General features: G+C 43.1%; 1 protein-coding gene across 7 annotated transcripts in view; it reads right to left on the reverse strand.

The window, feature by feature from the left end:
• SLC37A3 (solute carrier family 37 member 3) overlaps positions 1-16,519 on the reverse strand; it is a 48,686-nt gene that overhangs the window by 23,690 nt on the left and 8,477 nt on the right. For 5 of the 7 annotated variants that reach the window (XM_036111304.2, XM_036111305.2, XM_078059639.1 and 2 more), the window contains 4 exons: positions 13,068-13,229; positions 11,546-11,654; positions 3,839-3,931; positions 1,088-1,171 (listed from right to left, as the gene is read on the reverse strand). In XM_036111304.2, the coding sequence (XP_035967197.1) occupies positions 1,088-1,171; positions 3,839-3,931; positions 11,546-11,654; positions 13,068-13,156 (375 nt within the window). In that variant the 5' untranslated portion in view covers positions 13,157-13,229. Of the gene's footprint in view, positions 1-1,087; positions 1,172-3,838; positions 3,932-11,545; positions 11,655-13,067; positions 13,230-16,418; positions 16,497-16,519 lie in introns of all 7 variants that reach the window. The other 2 variants (XM_078059637.1, XM_078059640.1) reach the window with 2 other exon arrangements.

The following is a 16,519-nucleotide window of genomic DNA, read 5'->3' on the forward strand; positions in this document are numbered from 1 at the left end:
GCTAGGAAACAAAAAAAGATGCATCAAACGTGGATCTTGGCCTCTCTGGCACTTGATTAGCCAGGCGTTGTTCCACAAGCCTCACACACAGAAACCCATATAACCGTCCCTACCAGCCCTGGTGGGAGGTACTCAAACGAGGAGGCTGAAGCACACAGCAATCACACCCGGGAAAGGGCAGAGGAGGGACAGACACCCAGGGAGTCCACGTCTTGGGAAATCTGTGACCTCAACCACCGTGCCACAGACTCCTGGGGAAAGCAAGAATGATACAGAAATCAGTGGACTTCCTCGTCGACAACCTCAGTGCCTTCAAAGAAACACAGGAGGGGGAGCATAGAAGAGGAACCGATTACTTTTAAGAATGAATGAGGTCAGTAAAGGAAGACATTGTGAAGGAAGTGCCATTTGGCCAATAACTTGCTGGCGACATTGAGTGAGACTATGGAGAGCTGAAAAGAGAGCCATTCAAGGCAGGAAGAAGAGCAAGCGCAAACGTAGTGAGGCAGAAAGGCACAGGATACGGTAGGACCATAGAAAATAGTTTGGCCAGAGCCAAGTGGTGAAGTGCAGTGACAGACACAACTGCCAAGGCGGGCCATGACCCGGTTCTCGAGAGCACCAAATGCCGTGCTGTTTATGCTTGGCTCTTGTGCTCACTTCGGCAGCACGTATACTCTTTATGTGTGGCTCTGGTGCTGAGTCATGGAAGGGGCCTGATCCAAATCTCACTTTAAAAGGACTCCCCTAGGGGCGCCTGGGTGGCTCAGTTATTAAACATCTGCCTTCAGCTCAGGTCATGGTCCCAGGGTCCTGGGATCGAGCCCCGCATCGGGCTCCCTGCTCAGCGGGAAGCCTCCTTCTCCCTCTCCCACTCCCCCTGCTTGTGTTCCCTCTCTCGCTATGTCTCTCCCTTCAAATAAATAAATAAAATCTTAAAATAAAAATAAAAATAAAAAAACCTGAAGATTAATTTTACTTTTCTATTCTACATATAGAAATGGGGGGGTACTTGGATTCTAAAATACCCGACCAAGATGATGATATTGATGATGATGATGATGATGATAATACCTTTTCAACTTACCACTAGCGCAGAGGAGCACATGCCAAAAGACAGAACCCATCGTAAATTAAGCCGATCTCCAACAATTCCACTGATGAAAAGGCCCTAAAAATAAAGCATTTTATTTTACAGCTCTTAATAACAACACAGCCTGACAAAAGGAAGATGTTTTGACAAGCAACTAGGGAAATAAAACACTAACGTGACTCAAAATTAAACTTCATTCTTATGCCCAGACGAACTGTCTCCATCAGCTTCACAAACGTTCCATGAAATGACAGTGCGCTTCTGCACATTATACTATAAACCAACTCACACACCAAAATACCGTAATCCAGTGTAAACTTTGATTCTACCAAAAGTAGATCCCCCTCACTGCCTAAAAGGAGACTGGAGAAACAAAAATAAAAACAAAACGGAACAAAACTAGGAATACTAATAAAACAAGCACACAAATATATTTCATTTTCTAGAACAGATCAACTCTTAAAGATCAGTGATCTGCACTCCCAGAGGCTGCTCTTAGTCATCTGCATTCTGAATCAAGATGTTACAACATGTCCTGCACCACAGAAGCTTCTGGGGCGCAGACACTGCCTGTTCAATCTGACCTTTGGGTTTCATGACCTCACGAGGCGGGGAGAGTAGGACGCACAGACGGTAATTAGTTGAAGGTAAGTACAAATGTTCTGCCTTCTGCTCTCCTCCCACTGAATGGCCGGAAATAAAAACCTGGGTCATGGTAGCAAGGCAGACTAAAGAGCCCAGGGCAATACACTAAGTTTCTTCCATAAATATGTAAAATGAATCAACACCCTGACTGAAAACCTAAATCCAGATACAAGCGTTTCTGATCAACTGATGACATCCACATTAGAGAAAATTTACATGATGTGTCTTATTATGGTCAACCTGTCACAACCTCAAAAGAGGCACCTGTAGGCTTTCGATTCTGTGCTCTATGGCTGCCACTCACATGTCTTATGCTATATATAGTAAAGGGGGTGAAGAAAATCTCTCAGTGTTTCAGATTGGGGATTCAATTCATCCGTGTTGTTCCAAATGCCCGCATGACACCTGGAAGCCACAGAAGAACATGCAGCTCGATATAAAGAAGAAGTATGATCACTGACGTTTCGTGGTACCTTTTATCTCCTAAACCTATTTAATCCTAGGGATAGGTATTATCACAACTCTATAGAAGAGGAAACTAAAGATCAAAAGAAGGTTAAATTCCATTTCAAAAAAGTTTCACACAGCTAGTTGACGGTGGAAGAGCTGGTCTTTGCACTAGACTACACCGCTTCTTAAAATACTCCATAAAAGGCTCAAAGAGAGGCACCCCTGGGAGTGCTCCAGCCAAAGCCAGATGACCCTGTACTGGCATTTCATACAGAAAACGCCCAGGGTGAGGAGCATGGCTACATGATCTAAGGTCTGCTCCAATTGTTTCTACAAGTTTCCTCTTTGAAGAAGACATTCCAATAACTGCCCAAATAAACATTCAGAGAGTACTTTAGGACTTTCACCGGGTATTTCACATCACCTGGACATTCGTAATTAAAAGGCTTTTTATGGGGCATGTGGGTGGCTCAGTCTGTAAGTGTCTGACCCTTGATTTCGGCTCAGGTCATGGTTTTGGGGTTGTGGGATTGAGCCCCGTGTAGCTTGACAGGGAGTCTGCTTGGGATTCTCTCTCTCTCTCCCTCTGCCCCTCCCCCTGCTTACGCATACACACACGCTCTCACTCAGAGAAATAAACCTTTAAAAAAAAAAAAAAAGGCTTTTGTATAACTACACATTTTCAAAAGAGGAAATCAGACACTGGGAGGAAAGGAGGCCCACTCACGGTGCATGGGTCCAGTGGCTACCACCACTTCCCACAGCCTTAATTCAGCAAACACCAGACTTGCTCCCTACAACCACACAGAGATTCTACCTTCAAAACACAGTTAAAACCTACTCTTCCAACCTCTGTTACTCCCACCCTGGATCTAAGCCACTATCATCCTTCACCTCAAAATCGGAATAGCCTAACCTGTCTCCTTATTTCTGTCTCTGCCCTTTGGTCTAGTCTCCCGGGGCAGCAAGTGCGCCTGTCCAAACACAGGGCAGATCCTGGTACTCCTCTGTGCAAAACCTTCCAGGGCTCCCATCTCACTCAAGATTAAAGCCAAAGCCCAAATAAAGGGACCAAAGCCCTAAAGGTCTGAGCCCCATACCTTCTCTGGCCTCATTTCCTGTCACTCTGTTCCAGTCAACCTGACCTCACCCACGTCAGGTCTTTGCTCAAATATCCCCTCCTACCTGAGGTCTTCCCCAGCCATCCTACTTAAATCACAACTCCCACCCACAGCTATTTATTCCCCTTTTCCTGCTTTTTTCTCCACAGCACCTACCCCATTCAACCATACTCTCTATTTGCTTATGTATAGCACTGTATTACTGTTTGTTTTCCTTAGATCCCACTTCAAGAATATAAGTTTTATAAAGCTAAGGATTATTCCTGTGTTGCTCATCGATGAACTCCCACAGACCTGGCACGTGCTAGGTGTTCAGTAAATATCTGTCAAATGGATGAATAAATGAATGGATGGGTGGGTGGGTGGGTGGATGGATGGATGGATGGGAGGGACACAGAATATAAACTTCAGCGATGCTGAACTCTCTTCAGTCAGCAAATTCTAGAATCCCTTACAAACTTAATAAGGTTGGGAGTCGTTTCCATTTATATCTTTCCTCAACCTAAAACCCCCAAATTCTAAAACTTACCACAGCATAAGAGAAGAGGAAAATAGTATCCAGTGTCCCGAGGAAAAGAGTGGCTTCCTCTGCGCTGGGAAACAAATGGTTGCTGCTCCAAATCTAGAGCAACACAACAAGAACCACGTCAGTCCCCGCTGGTACCTGTCAGTCCTTCCTCTTTCTCAAAGCACCTTCATCTACAGCCTCTGCCCACCCTCACAGAACCCTGGGGAGGTTTAATAGAGGAAACCGGCACTCATGCCGAAAGGTCTGCAAGGTCAAAGCTATTTGCACAATACTGAAATGTTATCTGCTTTTGCCCTTTAACTTTTCCCTTGATGGTGCAAACGCACTGGGGGAAAAAAATAATAATCGCTATATTTACTGCCACGGTCACAGTTTAAAAAAAAAAAAAAAGCCAATTTCACTTAAGAACATCCTTGGTACATGCTAAATGCTCAATAAGTATTTGTGGGGTAGTGGGGCACCTGGGTGGCTCGGTCGGTTGAGCGCTGGACTCTTGATGCCAGCTCAGGTCATGATCTCAGGGTCGTGAGATCGAGCCCCGTGGGCTCCGTGCTCAGCGCAGAGTCTGCTTGTCGCTCTCCCTCTATTCCACCCCCTCATGCATGCTCTTTCTCAAATAAATAAAAATCTTCAAAAAAATTTTTTTTTGTTGAGCAGTAAGAAGTGCTAATTTTACTAAATCTGGCCCCTGAGTACACTTATTTTTAACACCCTGTGTGCCGGAGTGGGGAGCGTGTAGCAGCACTGGGCACAGCAAAGTACCGGGGCTGCGCTGAGGGAAAGCACTTGGCAGCTGTGTGAGGTGCAAGCGAGGAGACTGTTTTTTACTTGAAAGAATGACTGACAGACAAGCTATAGTTATTCAGATTTGGGTATTTGGCAGACATTTCCTCAAAAAAGAACGAAATAAGCCTGTCACTTCAGAATCCATTCAAAGTAAAGACAGACAAATGGATCTTAATGTAAGGGTATAAAAAGTTAATTGATACAGTTTCAGATTCCACATGGCAACTAACCTCTAAGAAACTGCCACTTGTCAAAGTCTGGTGTAGTATCAAAGATGAATGCCCACAATTAACTGAAAAGGCTATTAAAATACTTCTCCCCTTCCCACTATGTATCTGTCAAAGGTCAAAATCTCTTCGTATAGTTCAAAGGATCATGTTGCAAGAGACTGAATTCAGAAGCAGACGTGAAAAACTACTATCTTCTATTAAGCCAGACATGGTAAGATCTGCAAAAATGTAAATCAATGCCACTCTCCTCATTAAGTGATTTTGTTTCAAAAAATCATTTTTCATAAAATGTTATTTATGTTAACACATTATGAGTTTATTTAATTCACTTAAAAATAACTAAAAAAACCTATGTATTTTTTAAAGATTTTATTTATTATTTATTTTAGAGGTCAGGGGAGAGGCAGAGGGAGAGAGAGAATCTCAAGCAGACTCTGTGCTGAGTGTGGAACCCGACGCGGGGCTTGACCCCAAGACCCTGAGATCATGACCTGAGCTAAAATCAAGAGTCAGATGCTTAACCGACTGAGCCACCCAGGCAAGCCTCCCCTTTTTATTGTTGAAAACTGATATATTTTTTTTTCAATTTCTAGTTTTAGTTTCTAAAACACTAAGTATCTAAAAATATGAACCCACATAACCAAAAGCTCTTTGGGATCCTCAGAGCAAAAATTTAGAGAACTATAGGAATAAATGATTTCTGAGATGGGCTGTCACAGAAAAGAAATTCTGACTCTAGAATATTAAGAAGAAAAATCACAATCAGCAATAAATAAAATCTTTAAAACAAAGTAAAATTATAAAATATATAAAGCGTGATTCTAAAGGATTGGGACTCACTTCTGTGTGGCTTATGGCACTGGTCTTGCTCCTTTAACACCACCTCACACACTGCTGCCATGACAGAGAAGAGCCTACAAAGCTAAGCTCCATCAGTGTGCTAAGTGGGGCCCTAAAGTTCTCCAGTTAGAGTTATTTTGCCACATTTTCCCTCAGACTTTGACCCTGATGTTCATCAGGACCCAGGACTAAGCCCTGTTGGGCATACACCAATGTGAGCTAGAGACCACGGCCTCAAGCGGCTGCTCGAAGTTTCTGGAGTTTTCCTTTATTCTCTCAAGAGGTCACCAAAACTCCCCGCAGGTGTGGCTTTCACAAGAACTGACAGACTTGAAACAGCTTTCTTCTGCTTCACTGCCAGAATTCAGCTGAAATATACTTTTGATGGCTTACTTAACAAATAGAACACAAAACCAAACCAAAAACTAAAAAAACCAAGTAGGACTAACACAAAGATACAGAAAATAGGATAACAGAAAAAGCCTAGAAAAGAAAGTTTACTTCAATCACAGAAGTCAAAATCAAGACAAGTATACTAGTTAGTAAGAAATGGTCCGTATAAACAGAGTGAATCATCCAATGTTTCGTGAAAGTCACCGACAAAATGACTTTACCATGCTGAAACCCCACACACTTCAGTGGTTTAAGCTGGCCTGTGTGTATGTACAATTATCATGTGAACCCACCGGCCCGTGTGAACATGGGGTTTTCCTGTGTCTGATGGGGAGGGTTTGCACGAATCTACGAGAACAGCTGCATGCTGAGGCACTTCCTGGAAACACGAAATTGTGTGCTTATACCAACAGTGACAGTGTGGGTTTCCTAAGCGAGAATGTTCATCACCGAGTGAGGGCGAGGCATGGGGTGGGGACCTACTGACAAGAGCTACCAGCAGTGGTGAGCAGAGGATGAGCTCATGCTGACCTGCGTTCAGGGGTCTGTTCTCTGCCTACGGTGAGTGGTATGAGTTGACGTGAGGTTCTTCAGGGGAAGAGTGGCTGTGGATGAGCTTGAGACGGAAAGCTGAGGACACCCTGAATCCCGCTTCCCTCTCCTGGACAGTGGAGGCTCCCCACACTATTCTCATGGAAGGACTGTACTGTCTGGAGAGGTAAGGCTTTTTAATTTAGTGAACAAAATTCTGTTTACAATTTTCAGTCAAGTTGTCTGACTTGTCAAATTTAACCATTACCCCTTATTATCTCTATACATAGATATTATGTTATGTTCACTGGCTGTTTTCAATGTTTGTGCAAATCAGAGGGATCCATTATAAATTCTCAAGGAAAAGACACTGTGTGTGCTTAATTCTTTTTGTAAAGCATCTAAGACAGCTATGCATAAAAATGAAAGCTATCATAAGCAATTTTTGATGATGCTGACACTTAAGAAATGTTTAACAATATATAAGCAAAATACTTTTCAGAATAATTCCACATAAACTTCTGGTTCTAAGAACGTTTCCCACTTTGGCCAAGAAAGGAGGTCTCAAAGGGAGGCCAGGGTTGACAGTTACAGACCCAGAAGCACAGGAAGAGTGAAAGGCACAGATGGCCCCAGCCGCTCCACTCCCAGCAGTGGGCTTCAGAAAGGAAAAAAACCAGACCTTAAGGTCTAAAGAAAGGAACAGAAGGTCAGCACTTCTGTCCATGATGGCAGAGATGGAAGTACAGACATCTCCAGGATCAGTCTGAACTTGACTTCTATATAACCAATCCATCCAAACTACTTAATCCATAGTTCTGAAAAACCAGAATGGTGAAACCTATTTTAGCAGCAATTAGAGTAAAAAAACAAACAGCTAAGCAGAAAAGTTAATGCAAGTCCCATAAGAGCTAATAATGTGACATAGTTACTGGCAGGAAAGAGTTAACACGGCAGGCCTGGGGGGAGGGGGGATTGGTTAGCCAGGTGATGGGTATTAAGGAGGGCACGTACTGCATGGAGCACTGGGTGTTATATGAAAACAATGGATCCTGGAACACTACATCAAAAACTAATGATGTGATGTATGGTGACTAACATAATAAAATTTTTAAAAATTAAAAAAAAAAAAAACACGGCAGGCCTGAAACTGTTCTCCTCAAAAGGGCCTACTTGTGAAGTGAGCCCCTTGGCTGGCATCTGGGAACTGGGATTTTGGGAGGGTTCCCATCCTTCCCTGCTAAGAGTGGTTCACTATACCTAAACTGTTTGTACAAACAATGTGGTTTATGCTGAACCTGCTTTCCTTCTGAGAGTCTGGAATTTTTGTATGTGCCAGGCACAGGGCGCCTACATGACCAATCCCAATAAAAACCCTGGGCGCTGAGTCTCTAATAACCTTCCCCAGTAGACAAGATTCCACCAATGTTGTCACAACTTGTTGCTAGAAGAATTACATCCATCCCATGCACTCCACCGAAAAAACACTCTTGGAAACTTGTACCTGGCTTCCTCCAGACCTCAGCCTGCTGAGGTTTTCTCTGAATATTCAGCAGGCTGTCATGTAGCAGGAATCGACTACTATGCGTGGCTCAGAAGAAAACCCAAGATCGAAATTAAACAGCAGAATAGTTTTCCCTCAATACAAGAAAGAACTTCCTCGAAGTGTTAAAGCAGAAGGTGAGTGAGCATCTTTCAATAATGACAAAGAAAGATTCCATTCTGGCTGAGAGGTCAGAGCACACGACCCCTCTAAGGCCACCCTGTTCTGAAGGTTTGTGATAAGTCACTTGATCATTTAGACATACTCACTGTGCACACAACACTAGTCAAGCCTGAGTGTGAAATCTAGCCCTCTAGAAATCCAAATCAAAACCTCAATGAGATACCACCTCACACCAGTCAGAATGGCTAAAATTAACAAGTCAGGAAACGACAGATGTTGGCGGGGATGCGGAGAAAGGGGAACCCTCCTACACTGTTGGTGGGAATGCAAGCTGGTGCAGCCAGTCTGGAAAACAGTATGGAGGTTCTTCAAAAAGTTGAAAATAGAGCTACCATATGATCCAGCAATTGCACTACTGGGTATTTACCCCAAAGATACAAATGTAGGGATCTGAAGGGGTATGTGCACCCCCATGTTTATAACAGCAATGTCCACAATAGCCAAACTATGGAAAGAGCCAAGATGTCCATCGACAGATGAATGGATAAAGAAGATGTGGTGCATATATACAATGGAATATTATGCAGCCATCAAAAGGAATGAAATCTTGCCATTTGCAACGATGTGGATGGAACTGGAGGGTGTTATGCTGAGTGAAATAAGTCAACCAGAGAAAGACATGTATCATATGACCTTACTGATATGAGGAATTCTTAATCTCAGGAAACAAACTGAGGGTTGCTGGAGTGGTGGGGGTGGGAGGGATGGGGCGGCTGGGTGATAGACATTGGGGAGGGTATGTGCTATGGTGAGCGCTGTGAAGTGTGCAAGACTGATGAATCACAGACCTGTACCTCTGAAACAAATAATACATTATATGTTAAAAAAAAAAAAAAGAAGAAGAAGATAGCAGGAGGGGAAGAATGAAGGGGGGGAAATCAGATGGGAAGACGAACCATGAGAGACGATGGACTCTGAAAAACAAACTGAGGGTTCTAGAGGGGAGGGGGTGGGAGGATGGGTTAGCCTGGTGATGGGTATTAAAGAGGGCATGTATTAAATGGAGCGCTGGGTGTTATACGCAAACAGTGAATCATGGAACACTACATCAAAAACTAATGATGTAATGTATGGTGATTAACATAACATAAAAAAAAATCTAGCCCTCTATTCTTAACATCTTTTCTTTTAAAAGTTCCTGATAACTTAAATTCAAGAAAAATTGTACAAGAGGGCTGCCCGGCTGGCTCAATCGGAAGAGCATGCAACTCTCGATCTCGGAGTCATTAGTTCGAGCCCCTTATTGGGTGTAGAGATTACTAAAAAAACAAAAAACAAAAAAATTTTTTTTTAAAGATTTTTTATTTATTTATTTTTGTGAGGGAGAGCGCGTACGCACACCAGAGAGCAAGCTTGAGCAGGGGGGAGGGGCAAAGGGAGAAGCAGACTCCCTGCTGAGCAGGGAGCCCAAAGCAGGGCTCAATCCCAGGACCCTGGGATCATGAACTGAGCCACCTAGGCACCCAAAAATAAACTTTAAATAAAGGGGGGTGGGAAAGAAAAATCGTAAAAGAGCATCTTCAACAGAATATCAGTTCTGTGAGGACAGGCTCTTTTTTTCCTTTTAAACCTTTCTCTAGGTTTTTTTGGGGGTGGGTAATACTCACTGCCTAGAACAGTGTTTATGCAAGACAGACCCTCAATAAGCAATTGACTGAGTAACTTAATCACATTTTGAGGGGATAGTCCTATAACCTTCAGATCTCTATCAACTTTTAATTGATCCAAATAGAGGAAAAATATTTTAAGAAATCAGACATGCTGGGGCACCTGGGTGGCTCAGTTGGTTAAGCATCTGACTTTGGCTCAGGTCATGATCTCAGGGGTCCTGGGATCAAGCTCTGGTTGGGCTCCCCACTCAGTGGGGAGTCTGCTTCCCCTCTCTCTCTGCCCCGCCCGCCCCTCCCCTAGCTTGTCCTCTCTCTCTCTCAAATGAATAAATAAAATCTTTTTGAAAAAAAAAAGAAGTAAGACATGCCAAGAATAGTAATATGTATGTATAATCCCACATAAGTAGAACTCAAGGAATGTGGTAAAGAATGAGGGGAGTGGACTTGTGTATTGACTAAGGATATTGTAAAGAATAGCATCTCCATTCCAAACTGGGATTCACCTGATCCATAATGAATTCAAGGGAAGTGGATACATACTCCCTGACTTCTAGACTTTTTTTTTTTTTAAAGATTTTATTTATTTATTTGACAGAGACACAGCGAGAGAGGGAACACAAGCAGGGGGAGTGGGAGAGGGAGAAGCAGGCCTCCCTGTGGAGCAGGGAGCCCGATGCGGGGCTCGATCCCAGGACCCTGGGATCATGACCTGAGCTGAAGGCAGACGCTTAACGACTGAGCCACCCAGGCACCCCTAGACTTTTTTTTTTTTTTTAAGATTTTATTCACTTATTTGAAAGAGAGGGAGCATGAGAGAGGGGAGGGTCAGAGGGAGAACCAGACTCCCCGCTGAGCAGGGAGCCCGATGCAGGACTCGATCCCAGGACTCCAGATCATGACCTGAGTCAAAGGCAGTCGCTTGACCAATTGAGCCATTCAGGCGCCCTGACTTCTAGACTCTTAAGCAAGATACAAACAAATGAAACAATTAGAAAGTATGTAAATACTGAGACATTAAACTATGTAACACATGGTGTACGCCTTTCAGAGGGGGAAAAAATCAGTGGAAGGTGGGAAGAAACTTGAGAGAAAAAGTGGCAATTTCAGGGCGCCTGGCTGGCTCAGTCAGTAGAGCATAAGGCTCTTGGTCTCAGGGTCGTGAGTTCGAGCCTCATGTTGGGTGTAGAGATGACTTAAAAAAAAAGAAAAAGTGGCATTTTGTCTTGCCACAAAGGAAAAAGCAAGATTTAGATGGGTGGGAAGAAAGCAAAAGAGCATACAAAAGAATATGAGCAAAATCTCAAAGGCAGAAATGAATACAGGTACTTGTGAAATTCAATTAAAAAACCACCTCAACAGAAATGTGTCACTTCAAAACAGTGAGAAGGAAGGTGGATGCAAGGGTAAATAAAACAGGCCTGAGTCAGGGCAAGCTAAGAAACTGGGCAGAACAGTTTGGGTTTTATGTCATAGGAAACAGCCATTTCAGAGTCCTAGGCAGATGAACGAAACAAAGTAGAAGAACTTGAGAGGAATTTAGGGGTGGGCACAGCTCCCTTCCTAAACCCATCCCAACATTTGCTCTGCTTACCTCTACAGGCAGTCTAATTGACTTGTTGAAAGCACTTGGGGTCCACTGCTTAGAGATACTGACTTTGACATTGCTAAAAGTTTTTCTTGATGCGTGGAGCAACGAATAACTGCAAAAGAGAAAAGAAATACGACTGAATGAACAGCAAAGAAAACGGCATTCAATAAAATCTCGGATATAGTCCCATTTGTTTTATTCAATTTTAGAATTCTTCTCTTAAAAAAAAAAAGGAAAAGTACTGCTTTATGAGAACTATCAATTGAACAGTCTCTGCCAAGCAAAAGAAAAAATTAATTACTCTTCTTCATTACGAGCCCGTGTTCACTCATAACTTACCCCTCCACCTAGAAGATAGATGTATGACTGATCCCAACCCACTCTAAATCATGGTGGCAGTTCTGTAAAGAATTTTAAGTCTTTTTTTTTTTTTTTTTTAAAGATTTTATTTATTTATTTGACAGAGAGAGACACAGCGAGAGAGGGAACACAAGCAGGGGGAGTGGGAGAGGGAGAAGCAGGCTTCCCGCTGAGCAGGGAGCCCGATGTGGGGCTCGATCCCAGGACCCTGAGATCATGACCCGAGCCGAAGGCAGACGCTTAACGACTGAGCCACCCAGGCGCCCCAAGAATTTTAAGTCTTTAACAACCGTTGGCCCCTTGATGCATTAGCCATTAAGTAGCTTTCTCTGGAGTCCTGTCTTTTCCTCCCATTGGTGTCTCCTCTCACCCCTCAAAAATGGATATCCCTAACATAAGCATCCAAAATTACCTATCAACTCTTACACAGAGAGCCATTTCCTAGTTTCTGCCTTAAAACAAACAAACAAATAAATCACATCATTTGTGGTGACTTCAATAAAGATTAATAACAAACAAAATCTGCCCAGAAGAAATAATCAAAATAGCTGAGTCTCAGGGTTATAAGTAACATGGCTCCTAAAACCAAACAGCCTGATTTATGGCATCTATGGACCACCAAAGAGAGCCACTGAGGGCCACAGAATCATAAATATGGATGATCCTTCAGTCATGCTAACACTCGGGATCTCACAGGAGTTTCTAGAGCTCCTCACAATTGTCTCATACCATCTTTACTGCTCAAGGATGTACAGGGCATTCCCTGAATATTCGCACCCTTTGTTCTGAAGCTCCTGGTTTTAATCATATATTAAACCAGGGTTTCTCAACCATGGCACTAGTGACATTTTGGGCCCCCCAAATTCTTTATTGTGGAAGGCTAGCCTGTGCGTTGTAGGATCTACAGGAGCAACCCTGGTCTCTACCCACTGCAAGTGGCACCCTTTTGGTGACAACCAAAAATGCCTCCAGACATTGCCAAACATGGGCAAAATGGTCCGTGAAAACTACTTAGAGGTACCAGAAAGCACAGCAGAAAGAATAACCAGCCTATTTCATAAGCCCATGCCAATCACTGCACTAAACACTTGCTGTGCCAATAACTAGCTCCCTCAAACAAACAAAACCAAAAAACCCAAGGGCACAGTTTGAGCAACGAACATACCTGAAGAAGGTGAGCAGGAACACAACAACATGATGATGGCTGAACCGGGAGAACAGAGTTCCTCTTTGAAAAATATTTGGCCAGGCCATAGTCTTCCTGACCTTCCTCCTCACTTCTGACCTTAAAGTTTGGATAGTGAATTATTTACATCATTTCTTCTTTCTGGAAAGGCAAAATGCATTATCAACATTACTTAAAATAGGCAGTCTATCCAAAAACTGAATTGTGTAGACTTATTAATAGTCAGTATATTATCAGACCTTGAAAAAAATCACATGGGCTAGCTGACACCAGAAAACTGACACCAGATAATTGTGTTTATAACAAGTCCCTAAAAAGAAAAATAATTTTTTTTACGATTTTTATTTATTCATTGAGACACAGAGAGAAAGAGGGAGAGAGAGAGGGAGAGAGAGAGAGAGAGAGAAAGAGAGCACGAGCAGGGGGAGAGGCAGAGGGAGAGGGAGAAGCAGGCTCCCTGCTGAGTCAGGATCCAGATGTGGGGCTCGATCCCAGGACCCCGGGATCATGACCTGAGCCAAAGGCAGACACTTAACCATCTGAGCCACCCAGGCGCCCCAAAGGAAAAATTCTTGACAAAAGATTACATCCTAATAGAAAGAATTCTAATTGAACCATGAAAGACTGTGGACTCTGAGAAACAAACTGAGGGTTCTAGAGGGGAGGAGGGTGGGGGGATGGGTTAGCTTGGTGATGGGTATTAAAGAGGGCACGTATTGGGGCGCCTGGGTGGCTCAGTCGTTAAGCGTCTGCCTTTGGCTCAGGTCGTGATCCCAGGGTCCTGGGATCGAGCCCCGCATCAGGCTCTCTGCTTGGTGGGAAGCCTGCTTCTCCCTTTCCCACTGTTCTCTCTTGCTCGCTGTATCTCTCTGTCAAATAAACAAATAAAATCTTTAAAAAATAAAAAAAATAAAAATAAAGAGGGCACGTATTGAATGGAGCACTGGGTGTTATATGCAATGAATCATGGAACACTACATCAAAAAAAATAAATTAATTAAAAAAAAAAGAACTCTCATACAAACTGATAAGAAAATCACTAATTCAGGGGTGCCTGGCTGGTTCAGTCAGAAGAACATATGACTCTTAATTTCGGGGTTGTGAGTTCCAGCCCCATGCTGGGTGTAGAGACTACTTAAAAATAAAATCTTTTCAAGATTTTATTTATTTATTTGAGACAGAGAGAGTGAGTGAGAGAGAGAGCATAAGCGGGGTGGTGGGCAGAGGGAGAGGAATAAGCAGACTCTCCGCTGAGCAGGGAGATTGATGCGGGGCTTGATCCCAGGACCCTGGGATCATGACCTGAGCCGAAGGCAGATGCTTAACTGACTGAACCACCCAGGTGCACACCTTAAAAATAAAATCTTAAAAAAAAAAGAAAAGAAAAGAAAAGGGCGCCTGGGTGGCTCAGTCGTTGGGCGTCTGCCTTCGGCTCGGGTCATGATCCCAGGCTCCTGGGATCGAGCCCCACATCAATCTCCCTGCTCCGCGGGGAGCCTGCTTCTCCCTCTCCCACTCCCCCTGCTTGTGTTTCCTCTCTCTCTGTGTCTCTCTCTGTCAAATAAATAAATAAAATCTTTAAAAAAAGAAAAGAAAACACTAATTCTGACAGAAAAATGAGGAAAGGAAATGAACAGGAAATTCAGAAAAAATGAAATGGCTATTAAGCTTATCAAAAGCTCCAATCTTACCAGTAACACAAGAAATGCTAAGTAAGGCAAGAAAACGTTTGCATAGTTAAAAAAGATGTGCCTAATGTAGTTCAAGGTCTAATGACTCCTGAACTCTCATATGCTGCCGAGGGAGGTGAAACACAGTATTAGAGGAAGATAATCGACCATGTTGATCAAGAGCCTTTGACACAAAAATTCAATTTCCAGGGATCTACTCCTAAAGAAATACAAGATGCATTCAGGTCTATAAACAAAGGTAGTTTTCATAATGTGTCAAAGGAGCTTTTTTATATTAAAAAAATGAACTTTGTAATGTTCATCATCATTAGCCAACAGGGAAATCCAAATCAAAACCACACTGAGATACCACCTTACACCAGTTAGAATGGCAAAAATGGACAGGGAAAAAACAACAAATGTTGGAGAGGTTGTGGAGAAAGGGGAACCCTCTTACACTGTTGGTGGGAATGCAAGTTGGTACAGCCACTTTGGAAAACAGTGTGGAGGTTCCTCAAAAATTTAAAAATAGAGCTACCCTATGACCCAGCAATTGCACTACTGGGTATTTACCCCAAAGACACAGATGTAGTGAAAAGAATGGCCATATGCACCCCAATGTTCATAGCAGCAATGTCCGCAATAGCCAAACTGTGGAAAGAGCCGAGATGCCCTTCAACAGATGAATGGATAAAGAAGATGTGGTCCATATATACAATGGAATATTACTCAGCCATCAGAAAAGATGAATACCCAACTTTTACATCAACATGGATGGGACTGGAGGAGATTATGCTAAGTGAAACAAGTCAAGCAGAGAAAGTCAATTATCATATGGTTTCACTTATTTGTGGAACATAAGGAATAACATGGAGGACATTAGGAGAAGGAAGGGAAAAATGGGCGGGGGGAATTGGAGGGAGAGATGAACCATGAGAGACTATGGACCTGAGAAACAAACAGGGTTTTAGAGGGGAGGGGGGAGGGGGGATTGGTTAGCCCGGTGATGGGTATTAAGGAGGGCATGTACTGCATGGAGCACTGGGTGTTATACGAAAACAATGGATCGTGGATCACTACATCAAAAACTAATGATGTATTGTATGGTGTCTAACATAACATAATAAAATTAAAAACTACAAAAATGGGCGCCTGGGTGGCTCAGTCGTTAAGCGTCTGCCTTCGGCTCAGGTCATGATCCCAGGATCCTGGGATCGAGTCCCACATCGGGCTCCCTGCTTGGGGGCAAGTCTGCTGCTCCCTTTGCCTGCCGTGTTCTTTCTCTCCTCTCTCTCTGACAAATAAATAAATAAAATCTTAAAAAAAAAAACTACAAAAAAAAAATGAACTTTGTGTCAGTCATAAGGAAATGGGGAAAAAGGCAGGGCCACTCCCATCCGTCTATCTCCACTACTTCCCTTCACTGCTCCTTGGTCCTCTCTGAACTCTGCACCATGCTCTGACAAAGTAAGCATCTAAACATAATGCCTCCAGTTATTCGTCTGCAGAAACAACCTAAACATGCAATTAAAGGGGGAATGATTAAATGAATTATGGTAGAGCCATATGGCTGAATATTTTATAATCATGTGACATGATGAATTAAAGCTTTTTAATGACATGAGAAAATGTCACGTAAAAACAGTAAAAAATGGGGCACCTGGCTGGCTCAGTCAGGAGAGCATGGGATTCTTGATCTCGGGGTCATGAGTTCAAGACCCACGTTGGGCGTAGATTACTTACAAAAAAAAAAAAAAGACA

This window comes from Halichoerus grypus, chromosome 12 (genome assembly GCF_964656455.1).
Source record: "Halichoerus grypus chromosome 12, mHalGry1.hap1.1, whole genome shotgun sequence".
Lineage (NCBI taxonomy): Eukaryota > Metazoa > Chordata > Mammalia > Carnivora > Phocidae > Halichoerus > Halichoerus grypus.